This window comes from Cydia strobilella, chromosome 10 (genome assembly GCF_947568885.1).
Source record: "Cydia strobilella chromosome 10, ilCydStro3.1, whole genome shotgun sequence".
NCBI lineage: Eukaryota > Metazoa > Arthropoda > Insecta > Lepidoptera > Tortricidae > Cydia > Cydia strobilella.
This window is the reverse complement of record NC_086050.1, coordinates 9,607,033-9,631,849: the sequence shown is the minus strand read 5'-3', so window position 1 is coordinate 9,631,849 and position 24,817 is coordinate 9,607,033. Positions and strand designations below refer to the sequence as shown.

General features: G+C 36.6%; 2 protein-coding genes across 2 annotated transcripts; one reads left to right on the top strand and one right to left on the bottom strand.

Annotated features, from left to right (window-relative positions):
• Positions 1-1,670: 1,670 nt before the first annotated feature.
• Positions 1,671-11,773, bottom strand: LOC134744981 (mucin-2-like). The gene is made up of 3 exons (XM_063678934.1): positions 11,695-11,773; positions 3,217-4,284; positions 1,671-1,854 (listed from the first exon to the last, which is right to left on the bottom strand). The coding sequence occupies exons 1-3, from the start codon at positions 11,732-11,734 to the stop codon at positions 1,694-1,696; spliced, it is 1,269 nt and encodes a 422-aa protein (XP_063535004.1). The 5' UTR covers positions 11,735-11,773; the 3' UTR covers positions 1,671-1,693.
• A 9,117-nt stretch (positions 11,774-20,890) lies between these two features.
• Positions 20,891-23,982, top strand: LOC134744979 (glucose dehydrogenase [FAD, quinone]-like). Its single transcript, XM_063678932.1, has 3 exons — positions 20,891-21,116; positions 22,012-22,142; positions 22,310-23,982. The coding sequence occupies exons 1-3, from the start codon at positions 20,945-20,947 to the stop codon at positions 23,879-23,881; spliced, it is 1,875 nt and encodes a 624-aa protein (XP_063535002.1). The 5' UTR covers positions 20,891-20,944; the 3' UTR covers positions 23,882-23,982.
• Positions 23,983-24,817: the final 835 nt, after the last annotated feature.

The following is a 24,817-nucleotide window of genomic DNA, read 5'->3' as shown; positions in this document are numbered from 1 at the left end:
ATAAAATTACTTCCTAATAGATTAACGGGGGCATTACTGTCATCCTAAAACTTTGTAGATTCCATATGATTTCAGGAGTGAGTTTTGACATAACTAATGTTTGTGTATCTCTGTAAGCAGTATTTATCTAAAATACTCTCTTATAATGTAAGATTAAAATGATTCTCAATAAGTTGTACTAAATATTTCAAATACGGACTGAAATAATAAATTGTAAATAATAATATAAGAAGAAAAACAATTAAAAAAAATATTTTAATACTAATAAGCTGTTTTTTTGTTGATTGAAACTATCCTTTCTTAATATTTCTTTAATTTAAAAAAAATAGTCTAAGTTCAAAAACATCCTTACGACTAAAATAATATTAAAATATGGACGGACTCATAACATTTGGCAAACGCAACATCATTCATATCAAATGCTGATATAAAACTATTCCGTACACTGATTTAACATTAGCACAGTTTGAATACATATACATTATCATTTCGTCATTTACAAAAATCGGAATTATCCATACATAAATCCCGTTTTTAGGGTTCCGTACCAAAAAAGGTACAAAAGGAACCCTTATGGTGCGACTCTGTCCGTCCGTCCGTCTGTGTGTAGGACTTCGTTATTTTTCCACACATAAGTACGACTATAGTCGAACATTGAAAGTAAACAAAGATGAATCTGATGGCATAAAAAGTGTGCATTGTGCATCGATATATCGGTCGTTCATCGACGGACGATACTAACAGCAACACGAAATGTTTTAAGGTTTTATGATTTTATCAGTCAACAGTTGTACGATGGTACGTGATAAAGCGTAATATTGTATATATCTCAGTTTTTCTCTAACGTCTTACGTGACAAATTGTTCATATTCTTCCATCTCACAAAGGCGAGCAGATTCAACGAAATTAGACTTTATAGTAGGTAATTACAATTAGAGTTAGGGGTCATCTTTTTCGTGAAATGTTACACTACTGATCTGATAACTACGAGCAATGACACGTTTGAAATGCGTTTAACAAGCTCCTTTAGGCCCACTTGCACCATTCCACTAACCCAGGGTTAAGCGGTTAAACCGTTTACCCAGTGTCAAATGGTACTGGTCACTATGGTAACTCCAGGTTTAACCGGCTAACCTCGGGTTAGTGAAATGGTGCAAGTGGCGCTAAGAACGTTACTCTCTGCTTCACCAACTTTATTGATTCATTTACATCAATTAATTTACCTTTCATAACTCGTTACTTCATGAGAATAGGTACGGTAATACTTACATGATTCCTTAATACCTAATAATAAAATTGCGCTTTTATTACGTGTTGCAATATTCCTTAGTTTTATGACTGGAGCCACGCTAATCCTGTTCAAATATATACCTATTGTAATACCTATCTAGTGTACGTAGGTACAATTTGGCAGTGATAGAATCTCGTGTTAGTCGTGTTCTTATTTTCTAAAGACATAGGTATTTTGAAAAATAGCCAAAGTACATAGTCTCGAAGGACATGAAATCTCATTATCTCTATAGTCTCATTTGACTGGTCTTATTACAGTAGTACCTACTATATCACTGTAATTCTATCAATTTTAGTAAAACGTGGCACGATTTTAATTGTCTGACTCAGTCAGTATTGGACATAATCTCGCTGATGAGTTTACTACAATTATAGGTACCTACTTTGATAAAAATTTCGCCTTTTAAGAATCCAAGGGTGAGAACTCAATGACTGATGGGCCTGCTTGAACGACAGTATATGTAGCTTTCTGGAGATCGTCCTTCTTCAGCTTGTTTTTGGAGTCAAGAGGCCTGATTCGGGTACGTAGTTGGCCGCATCGGCCATCAGCCACCTTTTCGTACACTGGAAATAAAATAATACATTATAAGTAAAAGCTAAATGAAATGATGTAACGTGAAGGTTCCCATAAACTTAAAACTGTAACAAAAACCGTAGGCTTAGTTAATGACGTCACACACACACATTAAGGTCTAAATCCAATTTCAATATAATCGAATTATCAGTTCGTCGTGTTTTCATCCATTTGGTTGAGCGTTTGCGAAAGCAAGTGCGGATTTTCCATTTTTTTACAAGTGTAAGTAGGTAATTAATTTCATTTTCACCACACGAGCTCATAAAGGCTTCTTTGTTATAGAAAATTGATTACAAAGTTGCATTTTACCTACTAGAATGGTATTTGTAATTTGATGCAAATTTGGTTTCCTCGTGTTGGCTGGTCAAATTAACTTTTAAGTGACGATTTTGAATATATAATAGCTTTCATTTGGATTTGTAGTGTTTTACAGTTAATATCTTCCTCGTGTTGGTGTGTCACTCGGTGGCAAAGTTTGTTTAACCTTCGTGCCTTGAAACCCTCGCAACGCTCAAGATTCCATTTTTCGAACCACTCGCTATCTCGGTAGCTGCTCGAGTAACAATATTAGCACGAGAGGTTAACATCAACTTTGTCCCCTTGAAATAAAACAAACATACTCAAGCTAATTAGACACTTTCATCCCCCAGGTATCCAGTGTATATTGGGCATACCTTAATATACTTCATGGGATCTCACGATGCATATAATCCGTTAACCTAGAGACCGATGGAAGTGATAGGTAGTGAACGTTACACCTGCCTGCCCATTGCCTGCCTTATACACTATATGTTTGCAAAACCTTAGTAGTTGAACTTTAATTGTTTGCAAAATTATTTTTATTTTTATTAAACATGCGAACATATCACGCATTGTTCAGCTGTGTGAAAACGTAATGAACCTATCAATTCAGCGGATTCAGCTGTTATTTTTATGACGTATATATAATTTGTAAAACTGGGGTGTAAAACTAAGTAAGCACAGCTAAATCTGTCAATAATCGGGCCCGTTACAAAACGCGAATGAGGTAACGTTCGCACGAACAAACCGGTCTGCATTTGTTGTGATCGCTCGCAGCATGATACGCACTATTTCACGCACATAACGCCGGGGAAACCGAAAGTTAATTCTCCTCCGGTCATCAATTCAGACTTGAACCTTCATAAAATTACCGGTCGTTGTCCAATTGTAATTAATTATCGCTAATTTTACGCCCGACTAAAGCTGAATATTCATATATTTAATGTATTAAAACAGGTCACTCACGTTTTAATATATTTATTATAATCTGAGTCTCACGGAAGTTTCGTAATTAAAATATGATATAGTTGTATAATAGTGCAATTACTTACAAGTCTTCCTAAACGAGTTGTGGCACGCCATGTGGCACACTGATGGGAATCCTTTAAGTCTGTTTGGGTCGATGGGAGACACGCCCGAGGGACTGGCACAGATAGGGACCTTCCTGCCTCCGCACCCGCTGACGCAGCCATCGTAATTGTTCCTCGTTCTTCGAGTTCGCGTCGTAGTCGGTCTTCTAGTGGTGGTTGTAATCGGAGGATTGATTTCGACTTTGGTCACTGATCCGCTAGGAGCTACCAGGCGAATTCTGAATGATGGAAGCTGAGAGCCTGATTTTGAGCTGTTTGTACAGGGCGCTTGAGGGGAATTGTTAGTACTAGGCACTGCTGGAGACAAACTAGAAATTACTGGCGGAACTGAAAAAGAGGTACTGACGGTAACTGGTGGAAGTGAAAAGGGGGTAGATGAAACTGGTGGAACCGAAAAAGGGGTAGACGTAACTGGTGCAAATGAAGAAGAGGTAGATGTTACTGGTGCAAATGACAAAGTGGTAGATGTTACTGGTGCAAATGACGAAGATGTAGACGTAAATGGTGGAAATGAAGAAAAGGTATTCGTAACTAGTGGAAGTGTAGTAAAGGTAGGAGGTGGTCGTGTTCCTTGCGGCGCTGTTTGTATTTGGATTTGCTGGGGACCTGATAAGACTGGTGGGGACGACGGCGGTGCGGGTGGTTGTTGGAACTGTGATAATTCGGGAAGTCGTGGTGGCGCTGTCGGCGTATCAGCAAATATTGTGATCGGTGGAGATTGCGACGTCACTGACTCTGTCGACTGTGGCTGAGCAGGTGGTTCAGTTGGTAAGGGCACAACGGATATTTCTGTTATTCTGTCATTCGGACTGCCTGTTGATGGCGCCGAACTTGAGGGTGTCGTGAACAAAATTGGACCTGGTGTCGTGGATTGTAGCACGACGATTGGATTGGCTGAAGAGAAAGTCGATTGCGTCGAAAATATCTCAGATAAGGGCTTCGGTGAGTATGATCCATCATTTATAACGTTAGCGGCGTACCATGATTCTGGTAGAGTGTTTGAGATTTCTGTTTGGCTGAGTTGTAACACTGGAATAGAAAAAAGAAAATTGAACGATATCTTTTCACGATATTTCAAGGCACTTTTATATGTATACACAAGAGCGTCAAGAGCCAAAAGCATACACAAATTCAATGCAAATACGATCTTTGAGTTGTCATTTCTCAACAAGTTCGCGACTAAAGATTCTTGATTAGGTATCTATTAATAAAATTATGTACCGTATTAACTTAGGTAACTTCTGAATTAACACCTAAAATCAAAAATGTAATGCATTTCTAGGCACGTAAATTCGAACATAGTCATAGTTCTATGATGTCGATCGTGGGCCGTAGTTACCTGAGTTTACGGTAGGTATACCTATATCACGAAATAGTAAATACGTAGAGATTACTCTCTGAACGTGTCCTTAAGTAGGCACTTTACAGATCAATTTTGGGTACGTAATAAATACAGCGTTTAATTAAGACGGTACAAAATTTACCATGACTGCATATGACCTAGTTTTTAGGCTCTCTATATATAAGGTTGACTATGACTTTGCATTCGTATGAACCAATTTCTCGGTGAAGTGTTACTAAACCTGCCAAAACGATTATGGATATATCAGGGGCTTGGCAGTCCTTTGTAAAGGAGCACAATTAAACGGGTTGTCTAAGTGTACAGAAAATTATGTCCCAAATGTTAAATTTGTCGAGCTTGTTATTTAAATTTCCCACTATTGCTTTGCGCTGCCAAGTTTTTAGTACATTTACATTAAGTATTAGCTTTTTTGACGGCAATGTAAAGTTAACGCACCACATGCCAAGTTCCTTATACGCGAACATGTTGCGTTGTATATATGTACTTTTATTCCAGTAGCTTGTATCAAACTGGTTTTCAAGGCCCGCTTTTTGCGATCCCACCCAAGGTACTTGACCCGGCCGGTGACAGATACCAAACTCATTCAGTAGCTACGGAGCACATTGTTTACTCTATCGTAAAAGCATGGGATTCATTGTTGAGAATTTTCTCCGGTTTTATTGTTAACGTCATGTCGCAGTGTTGAATACTGCCATTGATCATCAATGTTATAGGTTAAACACTCATCATTCAGTATTTAACTATACCTACTGCCTACTGCTTAATTGGCAGACCACAGAGATTTCGTTGGTTTAAGTAATATTTATGTAAAAAAGCTAGGCAAACGACAAGACATGAATATGACCCAGTCTATAGATCAACTCAAACAAATCTTAAATGCCGCTTTTTTATTAGTGCAACAATCATCTGGAAAGGTATAAAGTGGCCAACGATGACGATTGTTTGATGATATAGGTAGGTCAATAGTCAACCAAAAACACGTTTTGATAAATTCGAATGATTGATAAAGATTAGGTTTAAGTACCTAGCATAGTTACCTTATTATAGTTATTATTAAAAAAAATAGGCAGGTACTTATTATACATAGTTATGACTTAAGGATCTAATAAAAAATACCAAATTTAGCTTTATTTAATGATTTTAAGTCATAAACCTTAAAATTCCATAAGAAACGTTTGTTTTTTTATAATGATGTTAAATATAATTCTGAACGCACAAGTTGAGTCGATGCAATTTCAAAACGCATCGTTGACATTTCATACATCAGAAATGTCAATGTCAACATTGTCAACAATTTTTCTCACCGACTTGCGTAAAAATACCACTTCCGGTTCGAGCGCCATCTTGATAGTTAGCATCGTGATTAATTACTTTGTTTTTTGCTTATTAATATTGTTTAAAGTGTAATATCGATAGCTTATTATACAGTAAACTAATGTGGTAGTGTGCAGTGAATGGAGAATTAATTTTGAAGTGCGTTTAACCACCATCTTGGAGTCAACGGCCGGTAGTCCACGTGCTTCTTGTAAAGTCTAGCTATCGATTTACAAGAGCTAACAAATCACCGTACACTGTCTTGTACAACCGTACAATTTTTGTCGTTTGTAAACCTCTCAATACCTTGATACTGGCGAAATAGTCCCACTGGGCTGAAGCCATAATTTTAAAAGAAGAAGAAGAAGATGCGTAAAAATACACAACTTCCAGAGTTTTCTGTTATAATATCGTAAAGAAATGAGTGATTCCAGTGATGAAGATGATCTAACGCCTGTGGATGTTGCACTTTCCTCGCTATAGTGAGGTGAAAAGTTTTGTGTTACACACGGGCGCAAATGTATTTTACTTCTCGTGTGTTGAAACACTCGCGGGTAAAATACAACTTTGCACCCTTGTATAACAAATAACTATTTCAAAATCATACTGTTCGATCGCAGGCAAATGACTGTCTTACATCATGTTGGATAGAATTTTTATGTAGGTAAATGTATTGAGCCTCAAATTGTTGCCAAAGACATCCTATAAAAAATCGAGTTTCTTTATGCAACGATTTAAAAAAACCCTTATGTACTAGTTCATACAAAATAAAACTATTTTGTACTGGAAAACGATTTATGGATTTTTTTTACGCTTGCCATTTGGTAAATAGGCAATGTACACGAATATTCTGCACATCATATATTGAAGCTCGATATGTTAAATTAAAAAAGTAAACTGCACAAAAAACTGTTACCCGACTGCGACTTAGCGTTATAATTCTGAAAGTCGATTTTGAATACAGTTGTATGGAAGAACTTACGAGTGCCTAAATAGTTATGAGCGGTAGTGTAAGTATAAAGTCAGTAGTAATAATGAGCAAACTGTGATATTGTGAACTACCTATTTTGCTACAGCCTTTCCAGGGTCCATGTATGTAACGTCTGTACTGGTATGCAAATAAAGATTCGCTTGCGGGATAGGGGTTGCGATCCTAGGTCTGGTTCGTACCTTAGCGTATATCGTTGGCTATTCAGCGCGGGAACGCCGCTGGTATTTTGGGGACGTTTGTGCCGGGTACTTACCGGATTTAGGATGTACGCAGGTTTATGGTAGGCTAATTTTATTATTGTGTTTTTTTTTCTAATGTCTAATTTGCTTTTAATTTTGACGATGCGTGTTGTGGATGATATTTTGACGAAACCTAAGGTGGATGAGCTTTCTGTATGATGACGAAGAATGCGCTGTGGATCTGAAGGTATGCTGTTATTATTGTTTTATTTTTCAGTAAATTTTGGCATTTGAATTATATTGTGAAGTCGCTAATGATTTGTGGATAAATTGGGTGGAAATAAAGATCTCTCTATCTCTATCTACAATTATGCATATTAATTTATATGCACACTACACGCGTAGTGTTAGTGCGAAGATATTACATTACGTTATACATACTCCTCGCCTTAAGTGTTTTAATGTTGATTAATGATTACAGCCAACGTAAAAAAGCGAGGAAAGGTGCGCATCATGCAAAATGCTAGAAAAAAACATAGCGCGCGATTACGTTCAAAATACCAAATAAAGTAACAACTGTTATGCCGGCTGTAATGAACGTTTCTTAGTTGAATAATACTCGGGTATTCTGTTATAAGACCAAGTTTTTAGGGTTCCGTACCCAAAGGGTAAAAACGGGACCCTATTACTAAGACTCCTCTGTCCGTCTGTCTGTCACCAGGCTATATCTCATAAACCGTGATAGCTAGACAGTTGAAATTTTCACAGATGATGTATTTCTGTTGCCGCTATAACAACAAATATTAAAAAGTACGGAACCCTCGGTGCGCGAGTCCGACTCGCACTTGGCCGGTTTTTTTCATTGTTGCGTTTAATTTTATCCCAAGAATTAAACACTTCTGTGATGCTACATTGAGCAATTTAGGATTATTCAGGTATACAATTAAAGAAATCAAGGAATAATTTAATTATTTTTCTTAATTAGTCACTAATTTAAATTTTAACTATGCACAGAAGTTAATAATTGAACATTATCATTTCAGTCAGGTCAGGAATCTGTGGTATGCGTATTAAACGGTGTCGGTGTGTCGGTGCTTCTCGCAACAATGGTAACTATTACATAACATTAATTCTAACGTGTAGGTTCTACAAATGATCTGAGGGTATGTAGATTTTGTTATCGTTAGGTATCGTTATTAGTTACGTACCCTATTGATACCTAGATACATCTCCCATGTTGAGCGCAGACCTCCTTGAATGTACGAATTGAAAAAGGCTAGGATATGTATAATGATGTTTACTAACTTATTATTATTAGACATAACATCAATAAAGAATCCGTTCAAACACAAATTCCGAAGGTTATATAACCAATAACGAGTAATGAAAAATTATGAAACTAAACCGTTAACTGTTTTTAAAGAAAACGCGTCCTAAGAGTTTGTTGCGAAAATCTTCTCTTAAAAGGACTCGATTTTCTACAAAAGCCTCATTACTCAAGATAAATAGAATTAAAGTTTAGAATATCTTAAGTCCAAAATAGAAACTATTTCATTTTAAAGATGAAGATACCAAATACTCGTGTTTACGAGTATGTCCAGAAGTTCTTTGTAACTGAATCACGTGATCCACACCACACATACTGTGTTATTGTCTATTCTGCTCGCGTTTATGACTTCAATGCGCGAAGTAACTATGGGAATCGAAAGTTGACTGACTCCTATAATACATTAACAGGAAGGGGCGTATCTGATTGTAGGTACTTGTATTTTCCATGTTTAATTAAATTTTAGGTAGGGTCTCTATTGTTTGACATAATTATTGAAAGTCATAATGTAATGATTGTCATATTATCATTAGTCATAATTTGGTTTTTCTCAGAAACGCGTAACTTTTCAGGATTGCCATAAAACAAACCTAACCTATCTATAGGATAACCAAAGGAAAATCCTGAAAACTCAACGGTTTCAGAATTATGAATAATGATAATATGACAATCATTACATTATGACTTTCAATAATTATGTCAAACAAAGGGACCCCTTTTAGGTATTTGTTAGAATTTGAACTTTATCACAAACAACTTCATATTTGGTTATTCACTTCATAGTTATCTAAATACAGTTTTTTGAATGAGTAAAATATAATATTAAGTACTTATAGATAATCTTAAAATTAACATAAAACTAAAACCTTAATTATAAAACAAATTACAACTAAATTAAAACTAACTACAAAAGTCCCCCAGATCTGAACCCTGCGGAAGCTTATAGATAGATTAAAATTTGTTTTGTAGCAATTTGTAGAGTCATGTTTAGATGTTATGCGACTTTCCTGTAGTCATCATAAAATATACGGACTTTAAAGACAAATTTCAGTACTTTATCCTTATAGGCATGTTAAAACCTTTTTTTACTTCTTATAACTGTCAACTGTCGGTAGGTGTTATTTCCAAACTAAGGAAGACTAAATATTTTCTTCCCACTATACCTACAGACTGATCAGTTCCCGTGATGTGACCACATCTACGTCTATTAATATCTTGATATTCTTGGTTAACATCACTGGGTTGGCCCTTAGCCTTTCAAAGATGGCATACACCAAAGAATTTGGGACGGGTACCGCCGTGGCCGGGTGGTTTAGTGGTCAGGATGTTAGCCGCGTAAGCCTAAGACACGGGTTCGATTCCCGTCTCGGCCACCGGTGGATGTAGTCACTTTTTCTTCAGTATATGTTATCTATTTCAGTTTATAATCACTGGATTTTTCAAATCTACAAAACCATATCGATACTCGTACAGATTGACCTTCTTATGTTTGTCCCCATCATTCATCATAACATAACAACACCTGTGCCCTTGTTGTATTAAATAAATAACATGTACCATCTAAATTACAATTACAGTCCCTAATTTAAACAAAAACAATCGAGGACATTACAGACAATAGTGGAATTTCGACATAAGCTATTTTATTTAATAAGTACCTAGATATAATTTTTTTGCCACACCAGCTCGTAAAGACTCTTTATCAGTCAAAACCTGATGAGAAACAAGAGTGGCAGAGTAATCTATATTTTATGCATATATATGCATTATAAATTCCTCTATAGACTGTCACAGGGCAGTAATTACAATTAATTAGAATATAGTATTTTAAACAATCGTGATAGAGAGCTTTTTAGTCGAGTACCGTGTTTGGAAAGGTACGAGATTTAAAAGCTTAATTATATAAATATTGTATAAAATACTTTTTCTACGAGTCCTCTAAAATAATACTTTTTCTACTATAAAACCTAAATAATTAAAGAAAATCAGGTAAGTAACTCAGTTGAACAAAAGACATCAACGCGTGCATAATAATATGAATAGGTATTACCAAAGATAGATATAACTCCGTAATAGATGGATACAGTCTAAGGAAATAACGTGCCTCGAAAATCACGAAAATTTGATTCTTGGCGCCACTACCTTTGGCCTACTCTCGTATAGAGGGCGTTGACGGGTTAGTTTGCTATTAAACAATTTTAGCGCATATCAGTGAAAGAACACGGGTCAAAATCAAATAAAAATAATTAATGCAAATAAAAAAAATCATTTATCCATATTTAAATACATTTTATCGTATTTTTATAAATCTTCATTTTTAGTTTTAAAGTGTGTCGATAGATGGCAGTGAATTTACCGTGGTTACAAAATTTACTATGACAGTACCGCTCTATCCTATTATATCCTCTTTGGTATTACTCATGAAATAGTCGCGCGTTGGTGTCTTTTACATTGGACCGCGGCGCCACGTGATTATTTATTATTATTCAAATCTTAATTCAACCATAACAGTCGACGAGAAGAAAAAAAATGTTTTTTCATTAAATGTGTTTACAAATATTTAGATCATTACTACAGTTTCACTCACTATTATTTTTAGTCGCTTTTGGCGACATGTTTCGGACTCTTCGTAGTGATCTAAATATTTAGATTTTTGAAATATGTCTCACGATGAAATTCGAAAAAGTATCAGCATTAACTATTTAATATAGTGGCGGCCAAAGTGGCAAATACATGCAACACACTTTGTTGCCATAGAAATAAATATTTTTTTAAGAAGATAAGTAAGTAAATATTTTTTATTGGGCACCATACAGTTAATGAAATACAGTTAAAAGCTAGGTAACAGGCGGTCATTTTTACCTAAGAATAAGGGGAAAACACTACTTATTTACCTTGCATGGTACAGACATTACAATAGAATGCTGCTTGAAACCACAGTTGTATATACATAGGTACCTACCATAGTTAATGCTCTAAGAAAAGTACACCATTTCAAACCCGTGGCAGTTTAACAAACAATGGTTGGTTAGGAGGAATAAAGAACGAAACCAGCTCAGATTTCTTGCCCACAGATAAATCTGTCACCGTGTTTTAAAAGGCATTTGCAAATCACAATAAGTAAGCACATACGTCCTTCTATACCACAAAAAATGTCTCTTCTTAAAAACCTGAATCACCGATAAGATACATTACTTTGGACTATGTATACGGGTAACAAGGTGCTAGAATTTAGATTGGTGAACATTAGAGTTATTGTACTTACGCGCTATAACGAGGAGCGAGGAGAAACGCGCGTGCTCCATGGCTGACACTAGCGAGTGGCGCGCACGCAGGGCAGCGGCGAGCCTGAGGGGAGCGGTAGGCGGCGGTTGTTTCCATCGCTCTTGCATCACCACTATCTCGAGCGAGTTGTAGATTATCGAACCAGTTAAAAAGAGACCCAGCGTCTCTCGAGCGTCGGCGTCTAGACAACTCTATGGCTGCTGTTCGACGCAATGTTGGCGCAACTGCGCAGCGACGCCATTTTCCATAGCGCTGACAAGGCGCCGACGCTTAAAAGACGCTTGGGGTGACCCTAAGAGTCCCAAGAACATACCCGCCTCAGTACAATCAAAGTTACACTCTCATATTAAAACGACACGCTGAAATAACACGAAATTTGGCATGAACATTCAAGTAACATATATGTATGTCCGGTATTACTGTTCGTTGCTAGAAATTGACACAAAGAAAATAAAGCGACTAGAAGTTCTGTTAAACATATAAAAATTCTTCTCGCTCTATTTTATTTATTTAGGTACTTATTACAAATTTTAGCAACGAAAACGAATACCAGACATAGATATATACTATTTAGGTACTTTATAAACTATGCTCATGTCAAGTTTCATATGTTATTTTAGGGGCGCATTTTTGGCGGCGGGTTCTCGTAACTCTTCAGTGCTTTTCCCGATTACATATAGGTAATTATTACGAATATTGAGGCCATATTATTATAAAAGGTGTCATTTTTTATTGAACGCAGGCGAGCGTTTATCTAAACGAACTTGTATACTTGTGACCGCGAGACTTATTATCAACTAGCGACCCGCCCCGGCTTTGCACGAGTTACACAAAACCTTAAAAAGTTATGCACCTAAACCTTCCTAGGTGTAAACCGCATGAAAATCCGTTCAGTGGTTTCTGAGTTTATCGCGAACATACATACACACAAACAGACAGACACGGCGGGGGACTTTGTTTTATAACGTGATGTGATAGTGATGGGCGTAACCGGAGATCGCACTTATAACTACTGACACCTGAGGCAAATTCTGGGAACATTGGGAATACAAGACCTGTGTTATTCTAACAGCTTCCAGTGTATTGCCTCGGGTGAACCAGTTTAAACTCTCTATCTCTGACGTGAATATGACTATGAGTTATTATATTAGTTATAATATAACGAACGCTTATCTATAGCTTAAGCACATCTTTTAGTAGAGCGTTACGACACACTTTTTTAAACGAGCTTATATCTTACGGGAACATAGCATGATACTCGTACTTTGAAAAGCTAACATTAGGTAGGCTATAAGGAGCACCTAATGTTTTAATTTGATCGATTACTCTGTTGGTTATTTATATAATAGGTTGCATCAAACATAGGTAAATAAACTTGCCAAAAATCTTTAAAGGACGATTGACGCTAGAACGGTCCGGTTCCGGGCCGGGGCAACCGACACTTCGTTTTTTATGACAGGTGACCGCCGGTGATCACGTGATGCTTTCTATAGGAACCGAAGTGTCGGGTGCCTCGGCCCGGATCCGGGCCATTCTAACGTGAGTCATCCTTAAAGGTTGGACCGGGAAAAGTCATCTAGGTTGTATGAGATAAAGATAAATATTCAATTAACCATGCCATGACAATAACAGTTATAAAAAATGTTCATTTTATACTAAGTAGTTAAAACATTAGTAATTAACATTTTATGGGCTCTACCAAAAACTAACTCAAGAATGAAGGCGCAAACTCAAGTAAACCAATTATAAAAGCCCAACCGTAGACAAGTGTAGTAGTAAGCAAATATTTAAAAAAAAACTTTGAGATTTGTATGATAATAGTAGTTAATAGTAATACCGGTCAATTCGAACAACGTGATAATTACTAGATACGAGTACAATACGAAATCTAATAGATACGTTATAGTTTAGTTCTCAACTAGTTATCTTTTGCAGCTCGATTCGAGAAACCAATTGTCATTTCACGCTACAATTATTGTGAAGTTTTGAGATATCCATTAGATATCCATTGGATGTCTAAGTAATATCTTAAGAAAATCTTAATGAGATCGTTCAAGAGGACATGCGGAATCGCGGAAATGTCAAATTTGACATGACTTTCTTAAATATCTCGTTATCGTTTCTGGTTCATATCTAGTGGATATCTAGATCATTGTTCGAATTGGGCCGATAGTATATTGATTGTATGGTATAATTATTGTATACCTACCGCTCTAGGTAAGTAGTGTATGTAAGTATGTAGGTTATAAGTGGGTAGAACACAAGAGGATAGAGAGCGCTTTATCCGCCAACAAACATGTCCTAGTTTGGCGGAATATAATTATGTAAATACCATTTAAGTTTTTTGTGATCATCATCATATCATCTTCCTCGCATTATACCGGCATTTTGCCAAGGCTCACGGGGGCCTGGGGTCCGCTTGCAACTAATCCTAAGAATTGACGTAGGTACTAGTTTTTACGAAAGCGACTGCCATCCTGACCTTCCAACCCAAAGGGGGAACTAGGTCTTGTTAGGATTAGTCCGGTCTCCTCACGATGTTTTCCTTCACCGAAAAGCGACTGGTAATATCAAAGAGGATAGAGAGCGCTTTATCGGCAACAAACTGTCCTCAGTTTGGCGGAATATAATTATGTAAATACCGTTTAAGTTTTTTGTGATTAATAAATATAAAAGTGCCTGATTTCAAATAATAGCAACTTTATGTTTTGATGTATTCCGTATTAGATTATTTTAAACCGGGTCCATAGACCTAGCATTACATAGACCAGCTATACGCGTGCGCCCGTAAGGGATAGACATAGATGACGTCATAAACGTGGGGATACCATATTGGTAAAAATTACCCCAATATTTGATATCACGTTGGGGCGATTACCCTGGAGGCAAAGTTAGCTTGTTTGACGGTATTAAAAAATTGTTAAATAAAATGTCAATGGGCCGTTCTTTTTAGGCGTATAAACAATGAAATACCTCCTATAATTCGCGCAGGTGGTACAAAACTAAACATGTTTAGTAAATAAAACGTAAAATAAAATGTATTATGGGTTTTAATTTAAAGAAATCACAAATCGTAATCACACCAATTAATGTACACCACATTTAATCTTCACAACATTTGTTTATTTATTTTTTGGAATTAGAAGTACGAAAAAACTTCGAGGTCAAAATTACCCATAAAATTATGATATTTTCATCTGGTATCCCTAACATGATTGTTATGCAGCTAAATTAAGAAGAAGTTTAAAAATGGCTGACCTCAGACTCCTACCTACCTACGTAATTTGGGCGGATAATTTTACAAATAATGTTTTGTTAATTTGCGTAAATAATTGTGATATTTTTATTGAAATCGTTTGATTCTACATTGCTTTGAGTGTAACGTAATTTTACGATGTTATTCTCACATATTGCGTTAAGAGGAAGGTGTAAAATACCGTACTTACGTGTGAAAGGTTATGATCTCATATTTTTGCTCGGAGCGGCAAATACAGAACAATTCACCAGTATTTTATCAAAGTTCAAGCATTCAAAACGCTAACCATCACTATATTTCATAAGAGAAAGCACAATTTCATACAAAACAACGATAATTAAACAAGCAACGAACAAACATGACATGTCACGTACTTATTTGTTTGCCACAACCTCGGTTGTGGCAGCGGTGGAAAAGTGAAACTATGACAAGGACAAACAATAACAGCGCTTTCTCTGCTACTCCTACTGAAAGATACATAAGACTATCCCGTTCGGTCATTTTCCCCCACTCCTCATGACCGATCCAGTTATACTAGATTCATGACCGGGTCACTCACACGCCGCGCCCTCGACCAGTGAAGACGTGTCGTGTCTCCGTGAAGACGGTCCTCGTAAATGGGTCCGAAACTTGTCGAGCTATTCGACTTAATAATACGTGAGTGACCCGGTTTAAAATAATCTTATATGTTTGAGTCTCACGGGAGTTTTATAGTTAAAATTGATGTATTCCGAGTAATTTTACAATGTTCTTCTTCACTGCGCCTTCTGTTCATTTAGTGACGTATTCGCCCATGTATCGTCCGTGTATGGTCCTTTAAATTTAGGCATTCGGCATAGGTACGTATGGTAAGTACTGTTATTATCTATCACAAATTAGATACATATTTGTCATTGAAAATGATCAGAGTACTGTCAATATTCTGGTTTCACGTACTCTATGCAAGTCTAGCAGTTTAGTAAGAAAACCAAAATAAAATGTCAATTAAGGTTCGATATAATTTGCGCCAATAAAACAATACAAAACACAGGCGTGGTTATCGTTGCATCGTTTCCACTGAGGAATCTCGAGTAACTGGTTACCCTCGTGAAGAAGCTGTCGCGACGGGATCTTCGGATCGCGTACCCCGACGCCACTCCGACAATTACTCCCTGGCCTCTGTCGTTCGGGTCTCTAGTATTTCTGCATACCAGTGGTCCTCCTGAATCACCCTGCAATAACAACAAACAATCAACTTAACGTTTTTTGATCTATCTATCTATCTAATCTAAGGACAAATCAATTCGTGGAAACATTTTACAATTGTGGAATTACGGGTATTTCACTAGCATGATTTTAAATGATGTTAATATACCTACCTACCGAAAAAGCCCTATTATTAGACTTATATTGACCGGGATATAGACCGTGATTACCTTTTGTATTATTTATGAGCTCCCGATTTCGACGCAGTTACATGCATCATGTTCACAGTACTGTGATCATGTTATTCATGTTCACGGGGTTCATATAATACAAAAAGGTAATCACGGTCTATATCCCGGTCAATATACGTCTTGTGAAACTAACCGTGAATCATTCAAAGCCCTATTATTGTTATTTTTTCGAAAAAAAAAAAAAAAATTATGGGCCCTGGAGGGAAAGTGCCCTTAAACCTTAAGATAGCTCATTTTACTTAAAGGAAACATTCTTTTTTTGAAATAGAAACAAAACATGTAACTCCTCTGGAGTTGCAGGCGTACATAGGCTACGGAGACTGCTTCACATCAGGCGGGCCGTATGCTTGTTTGCCACCGACGTAGTATAAAAAAAAACTGCATTCAGATTTTTTTTCTTTGTCTAAAAATATTCTAGAGTACTAAATATTCGATTTTATGAATATTTTGTATGACAGACGAGTGTAAGACCTAATGTTTCTTGGAGAAGTGTTATCATTGACATTACCACCTTTTCATATCTATGACATTAACTGTATCGACTAGTAGAATAAAATAGATGGTGTTTATTTTGTGGAATTTTTAGTCGGTATGATTCCCGGGCGAGACAAGCGAATTTTAAATGCAGTTTTGCTTCTTTAAAAAAATAAAAGAAAGTTTCCTTTAAGTAAAGTGAGCTAATTTAAGGTTTAATGTACCTTCCGTCCAGGGCCCATAATTTTTTTCCACACTGTATATTTCATTGACGACCGGTCTGGCTAGCCTAATAGTGGGTAGACAGTGAGTATTTGTAGTGACCCTGCATTTCTGCGTATGAAACCGGCGGTCCTGAGTGCGAATCCCGGTAAGGGCATTCATTTGTGTTCCTGAGTCATAGGTGTTTTCTATTTATTTAAGTATTTATATATTATTTATATATTTCGTTGTCTGGTACCCACAACGCAAGCCTTCTTGAGCTTACTGTGGGGCTTAGTCAATTTGTGTAAGAATTTCGAATATGTATTTATTTATTATTTATATGTTTGAAGAAAGGTACTTTCTCAGAAAGATACTTCATTATAAATTATGAATTTTGATTCCCTTGAGTGTTGAAATATACATTTTTTGCAGCATAAACGGCCGTATCTTTTTTTGACGTTAACTTCTGAAGTTGGCTTTTTTCACAGCTTCAAAGGACTGTAGACTTGAGTATATGGTTTAAATTTCAACTCGATACCTCGACGCGTTACCGTGATAAAGGGTCTTGACAGACAGACAGACTGACAACAAAGTGATCAAGGTGATCCTATAAGGGTTCCGTTTTCTTCGTTTTGAGGTAAGGAACCCTAGAAATAAAATCATGTAACTCAGAGCGTGCTTATTCCGTATTTAACTATACCGTGCTATATAACTCATTATGTTGGTCGATAATTTGCGAACTCCGATGCGAATGGTTTTCAATGAAGCTAGTTACAATCAATTACATGACCACTTAAGGCCCCGTGGGATCAGGTGCTTCTCACACTCACTGAGCGTGAGCGAGACGGCTGTGCGTGCCCGGATCGCGGATATCATTGTTTTTGAATTATTATTTTTAGTTAGTTGTAACAAAAAAAAAAAGCGGCCATGAGCATGTCGGGCCATGCTCAGTTATCATGATGTTATCATTCTGACACTGTTTTTTTTTTCGTCGCGATTATTTCCGAATATATTCATTTTATCTAAATTAATGGTTGTTGAAGACCCTTATTCCTACAATACCCCACACCAGTGGATTAAAGCGAAAACATATTTTAAAAATAGTTATTTGCTATACAAGGGTGCAAAGTTGTATTTTACTTGCGAGTGTTTCAACACACGAGAAGTAAAATACATTTGCACCCGTGTGTAACACAAAACTTTTCCCCTCACTATAGCGAGGAAAGTGCAACATCCACAGGCGTTAGATCATCTTCATCACTGGAATCACTAATTTTTTTACGATAATACGATATTATAACAGAAACTCTGGAAGTTGTGAATTTTTACGTATCGGAGTCGGTGAGAAAATTTTTGTTGACAATGTTGACATTTCTGACGATGCGTTTTGAAATTGCATCGACTCAACTTGTGCGTTCAGAATAACATTCAACATCATTTAAAAAAATAAATGTTTCTTATGTAATTTAAGGTTTAAGTATTACTTAAAATCATTAAATAAAGCTAAATTTGATATTTTTTATTAAATTCTCAAACCATTTATTTATGATAATTAATATCGAACGAACCATTATTATGAGCATTTTACGTTCTGTTATCTGTCAAAACTGTCAAAAGGTACTTAAACACGCTCCATCCAAGGTCAAATTACTTTCCCCACTAGTGGATAAAATGCGTTTTTCCCTGCTAGTTTTAAAGGATAAAAGACGGCTTTCCGAGCTAGTGAGGGGAAAAAGCATTTTGTATGGTAGGTACCCTAAATTTTTTTCTTGTATTTTTTATTTCACCGTTCTGTCGCTAAGCATGATATGTATCCATGTCAAATTGCAGCTTTCTGGCACTGAAGATTCCGGAGCAAAGCCGTGGACGGACAGACAGACTGACATGGCGAAACTACATATAAACTAAATCCGTTGTCCACTAGGAACCCTAAAAAGTAATCGATGAATTCTATCAAACGGTCATTCTCAAAAAATCTGTCTGCGGTCTAATTGCCGCCACCTATACAAAATGCATGAAAAGAGTCGTGGCAATTACGCAACCGTCAATCGTCATATTAACATGGTCAATATCTGTTTTGTGGGTAGCTTTAAGCTTTTATTAGGTTACAGTTTTAATTTTTTGTAAATTTTCGTAACATTTCATTCTATGTATTTTTTATAATTCATTGTATATTTTATATGTAATTAGTATGTTTTATTCTCTTTTGTTGTTGTTTAGTATGTATGTATTGTTTTTTGTGTGTCGTTGGCCTATGTGTCGCCACTAACTCATAGTTTTAAGTCAGGTCCCCACGGATTACCGCAGCATTATGGGTCCTATTTTAGCGTCCAATGTTTTTTATGTCTGTACCTATATGTCTTCTTTTCCTTATGTAATATGTTGTGGCGTTAAATGAATGTATTTTCTTTCTTCTTTCTTTCTTTCAACCGAATACATATTCTCAGAGAATGACTCATAAAATTGTGCATTATCTAAAGTAATTTTTATATCTTAGCTTTTGTGAAAAATTTGTTATAACTATATATATTTTTATAGTTATAACAATTTATTACTAGTACTGGTCACTAAAAGAAATTCTTAAGGGTGACTACAGCCTGAACCTAAAGAAAGTAGTGAGTGACACATGTCTTCTGCCATGCCTGATCTATGGTTCACAAACATGGGTGTACACAAATATAGTAAAAGAAAAAAAAAAATAAGATCAACACAGAGAGCCATGGAAAGGAGTATGATGGGACTCAGGAAGATACAAAAAATAAAACACACAACAATAAGAGAAAAAACAAAGGTTGCTGATGCCCTCACAAGTGCTTTAAAACTTAAATGGGGCTGGGCAGGACATGTAGCCCGAATGACTGACAAAAGGTGGACCAACATAACCACTAAATGGAAAGCACCAGCAGGCAAACGGTCCATAGGAAGACCAAAAAAACGGTGGACAGATGACATAGTCCATACAGCTGGAAAACAATGGATGGAGAAAGCGAAGCAGAGAGATGATTGGATAAAATTGGAGGAGGCCTACACCCAATGAGGGATCTATATAGAAGATAACATTTAAATTACAAATACAAAAACCATATAAAACTTCTTATGGAATAAAGGGCTATAATAATAAATAATAATATATATTTTTTAAGAGGAAAGCGAGGATGAGCGCTTTTCCATAAAAACTTGTTTATTATAAGAGTTAGGGTCGAATAACTAATTCCATAATTTTTTTTAAATCCTTCTAACTACTTTATCCTTCACCAAGGACGAGCTTTGGCCGAAGTGTGTCAAGTTAGGGGGGTTCCGCGGCCGGCTCCCCAGCGGGGTTGCTAAATGCATCGCAGGCACATCGCAGGCCATACGCAGACAATAATGTCTTTCAAGTTTTAAAAATATATTTCATAAGATGTATAGGTATGCAGTGTATGCTAGTTTTTATAGCTGTAGACCAATATTTGCCTGAAAATAAAGATTTTTCATTTCATTTCATTATCAAATTATTTTCAATGTTAACACACAAGTACGTTTCGAAGTTATGACTAACAATAAGATAATAGAATAATTTCTCTCCAAATATACTAAAATACCCATATGGAAGAGCCATGTGCTATAGTCTTCCTCGTAGGACATTTTTTGCCGCAATAAATCACGCTTTGTTTTTCCAGAAGTAAATTGCTGCTGCTCATTATTGTTCATTAGCAGTATATAAGTAGATAATACCCTTAACTACGAATTGTGCCCTGATTATATCATTACCTAGCTACGGTCAATTTCACGACATCTTTATTTAACAATGGCTAATAAATCACGTATCATCATTTGAAGATAAGTCGAGCACTGTAGTGGACATCAGAGCATTTTTTTCTATGGTTATGGATTTGTGGCCCTGCAATGAAACTCTGCCGTGGCTTGCTTCAGAAGTCGTACAGAGCAGTGGGTTTGCATTTGTATCCGTCGTAAACACTGTGATCGCTGCACATTGTGCTCTAACAACTCCTCAGCAATGGCCACCTGACCGATCCGAGGAAGTACTAGCAGGTAAGAACACTAAGAACTGCTCATCGTGTTATTGAAAAGAAAGGATACTTGGATTAGGGATACGTGAATTTGGAAATTCGGATATTTATTGGTATTATATTATATAATTAATGTCATTACTGGGTCTAACGCGATTAAATTTTATTATTTTACCTTTTTTCCGAAGTTTCAGCTGAAACCTAGCTAGTTAGCTAGGTTGCACTAGCTGTGGTCACATAAGACTGACGTCCCAGCAAATATCCGCAAAAATATGTCCTCTCCACCGAGCGTCACTATTATCCTCGGATCGTAAGAGAAGCTATCGAAATAAAAAAACACCCGAAAGATTTCAACAGGGAAGACTTATCGTCAACTTGGGGATTCAGATGTTGAAATCAAGGGATCTATCTTCGGACCAGTGTGTGCATATTGTTAGTGTTGCGTGTCGTGGACAATAAACATTAAACAGAAACGGGTAGATAAATGTATTGGTCTTCCCCGAACATTTATATAAACTAATGTCAGGTAGTTTAGTGTTGTTTACCAAAATCTCAATTAAGATTTTGCTGGGACGTCAGTCTTTCGTGACCACAGCTAGTGCAACCTAGCTGAAACGTCGAAAAAAAGGTCAAATAATGAAATTTAATCGCGTAGACCCGGTAATGACATTAATTATGGGTACAAAACGCGAGTTTAAAGTGTTATTATATTATATGATATGTAATAGGAGAACCGTGGTGATAGCAGATAACTATTTAGTATTATGTATTTCTTAAAGACCACGTCTGCAACACTATAAATGTGCTGATTTTATTGCAAAATATTTGGTGACACATTTTGAATGATTGATGTAGATATTTCCGGTTTGATAAGTAAATTTCTTCGTTGCACTTAGTCGTTAATATGATTGTTTCAGATCCAACATTTGATTTTATCATAGTTGGGGCTGGTTCGGCGGGTTCTGTTATAGCCAGTAGACTCTCTGAAAATCCAGACTGGAGAATACTTTTAGTAGAAGCAGGCGATGACCCCACTTTGGATACTGAGGTAGTGAATACAAGATAATTTTAGGGGTACATTATTGTTTAATAAGGAAACTGTCAGCATATTATTAAAAAAATATACATAGTAGTAAGTTTGAAGTAGTAAGTACCTAACATTACATTACATATTTACAATGAAACTTCTCAACATTGAATTATTTTATGTTTTAGCTGATTGGTGCCTTCTTTAATATATTTCACTCGAAAAATGATTGGGAATATAGAACAGAGCCATCACAAAGTTATTGCCTTAGTTCCCAAAATAACCAGTGTTACTGGCCAAGAGGGAAGGCTTTGGGAGGAAGCAGCAGCATTAATGCCATGTTTTATGTTCGTGGGCACAGAGAAGACTTCAACGAGTGGAGAGACATGGGGAACGATGGCTGGAGTTACGAAGATGTATTGCCATTGTTCAAAAAAAGTCAGGCGTTGCACGACGACGATATATCACTTGAAGAAAAAGACAAATTTCATAATGAAGATGGACTTCTTAACATAGCAAGACATTCAGGATCACATGCTTTTAGTGATGTTATTTTAAACGCATATAATGAAATGGGAGTACCGACTGTGTATGATCTGTCTGGAAAGGATACCGTCGGGGCTTTGAAGACATTAGCTACTGCGTATAAAGGACGTCGTCAGAGTACAGCGCGGGCATTCCTGACACCAGCCAAAGAAAGAAATAATTTGTATGTAATGAAGAACACTTTGGTCTCTAAAATCATTTTCAATGCAGATACTAACGATGCTATAGGAATTGAAATTCAACAGGAAGGAGAAACATATAATATTTTTACGCAAAGAGAAATTATAATATCGGCAGGTTCGATTAATACACCTCAGTTGTTAATGTTATCTGGAATAGGTCCGAAAGAACATTTAGAGGAATTAGGTATACCAGTAGTTCAAGACTTGCCAGTCGGATTTCATTTACAGGACCATTTAGTTGTCTCCAACTTCATTACCCTCAAAACAGACATGCCTCAAGTTGGCAAAAATGAATTTAGCATTTGGATGACTGAGTACTTAACCAAACAAACTGGATTCTACTCCAATCTTGGACCAACTGAAGTAATTTCTTATGTAAATATTTTTGATTTAAATGACACGCTGCCCAATATCCAATTTCATCACCTCGTTCTTCCTCCCAAACTTTATGAGGTGTTTGATGTATTTAAAATTCATGAATTCGATGAGTCCACGTTAAATATAATCAATAAATTAAACGAAGATTATCCCGTGCTTATGTTTTGGTCTGTATTGCTAAAGCCAAACTCGGTAGGAATGCTAAAACTACGAAATGCTGATCCTCAAGATAAACCATTAATATACGCAAATTATCTCGGCGACCCATATGACATGCAAACCATTGTAGCAAGCATGAAATTTGTGTCAGAGATAGCAGAAACACCGACATTGCAGGCTTTGAATGCATCGCTTGCCTACGTGGCTTTGCCCGGTTGCGAAGATTTTGCCTTCAAGAGCACAGAATACTTCGATTGTCTGGCGCGGCACTTGACGACAACGTTATACCATCCTGTTGGAACAGTGAAAATGGGCCCATATGAGGACGCCACATCAGTCGTCAGTCCTGAGTTAAGAGTCCATGGAATTCAGAATCTCAGAGTGGCGGATGCTAGTATAATGCCGCGAATCGTTAGAGCAAATACAAATGCAGCTATAATCATGATTGGCGAGAAATGTTCCGATATGATCAAGCAGTTTTGGAATTTTAAGTAAATTACCCCTACCTTTGTACCTTGGTAAATATTAAAATTACAAATTTACATAAATGTTATGTAAGAGTCCTAATTATACTACAACGTAATTATTTCAGGAGGGTCATACAAACCCTCAGCACTTCGTACCTGTAGTCGGACCCGCACGTGCACGTATTTCGCAGTGATAGAGTGTATAATGGACACCATAATAATAAATGAAATTACCATGAAAATAAATATTTGTTGTAACTTCCAAACTTTGGTACGTCTGTCAAAGATCGGCGCAGCTTAAGCGCTAAATAATTACACCTTGGAATTAAAAACTGTCGCGAGGGCCGCCGCAATTTTTGAGACAAGATGAAGATATCTTGATCTCACTTTTAATCATTGCTGAGTCCACGACGTCAGTTACTAAATTGAGGAAGGTATAAAATGTTTAGACCGACTAGAGTTACGCGTTTATTGCATTGATGCGGATCCGCACGCTCTAATATGTGAGGGTGATAGCCCTATGGCGATATCCCCCTCGCCTCGCACACCGAAGCGGCGTGTGGATTCGTATCGAATGTAAAGCAGGACTTTCATTCAGTTTTAATTTAACTTTTTACAACGAGGTACTGACAGCAATCATGCTCGAAAATGCTCTCATTATGTTCTTAAATCGAGAACGAGAAGTGCCCCATATTACAAGCTTTTATTTAGTTTCCCTGTCTTGTTGTCCGTTTGTGTGTCGGTCTGTTCTGTAATCAAATCTTGCAAGTTAAATTTGATCCGCTTCCCGGTTTCCTATGAAGCTGAAAATTTGCATTTTTGCCAAATTATGTAAGTCAGGTGACAATGCAATAGATATTATGGTACCATCGAGCTGATGATGATGGAGACAGGATGTGGCCATAGGAACTTTGCGCAACATAATTGTGTTTGGAGCTTTTAGGATTGTCTTTATAAGTAATAG

Bases quoted from the DNA above. Each gene is read 5' to 3' on its own strand.
- LOC134744981 (XM_063678934.1), bottom strand. From the start codon at position 11,734: ATGGAGCACGCGCGTTTCTCCTCGCTCCTCGTTATAGCGC. The intron at 4,285-11,694 runs GTAAGTACAATA...TTTCTATTCCAG, and splicing joins CTCGCTCCTCGTTATAGCGC to TGTTACAACTCAGCCAAACA. The intron at 1,855-3,216 runs GTAAGTAATTGC...TTTTATTTCCAG, and splicing joins CAACTCGTTTAGGAAGACTT to TGTACGAAAAGGTGGCTGAT.
- LOC134744979 (XM_063678932.1), top strand. From the start codon at position 20,945: ATGGTTATGGATTTGTGGCCCTGCAATGAAACTCTGCCGTGGCTTGCT. The intron at 21,117-22,011 runs GTAAGAACACTA...TGATTGTTTCAG, and splicing joins ATCCGAGGAAGTACTAGCAG to ATCCAACATTTGATTTTATC. The intron at 22,143-22,309 runs GTAGTGAATACA...TTTATGTTTTAG, and splicing joins ACCCCACTTTGGATACTGAG to CTGATTGGTGCCTTCTTTAA.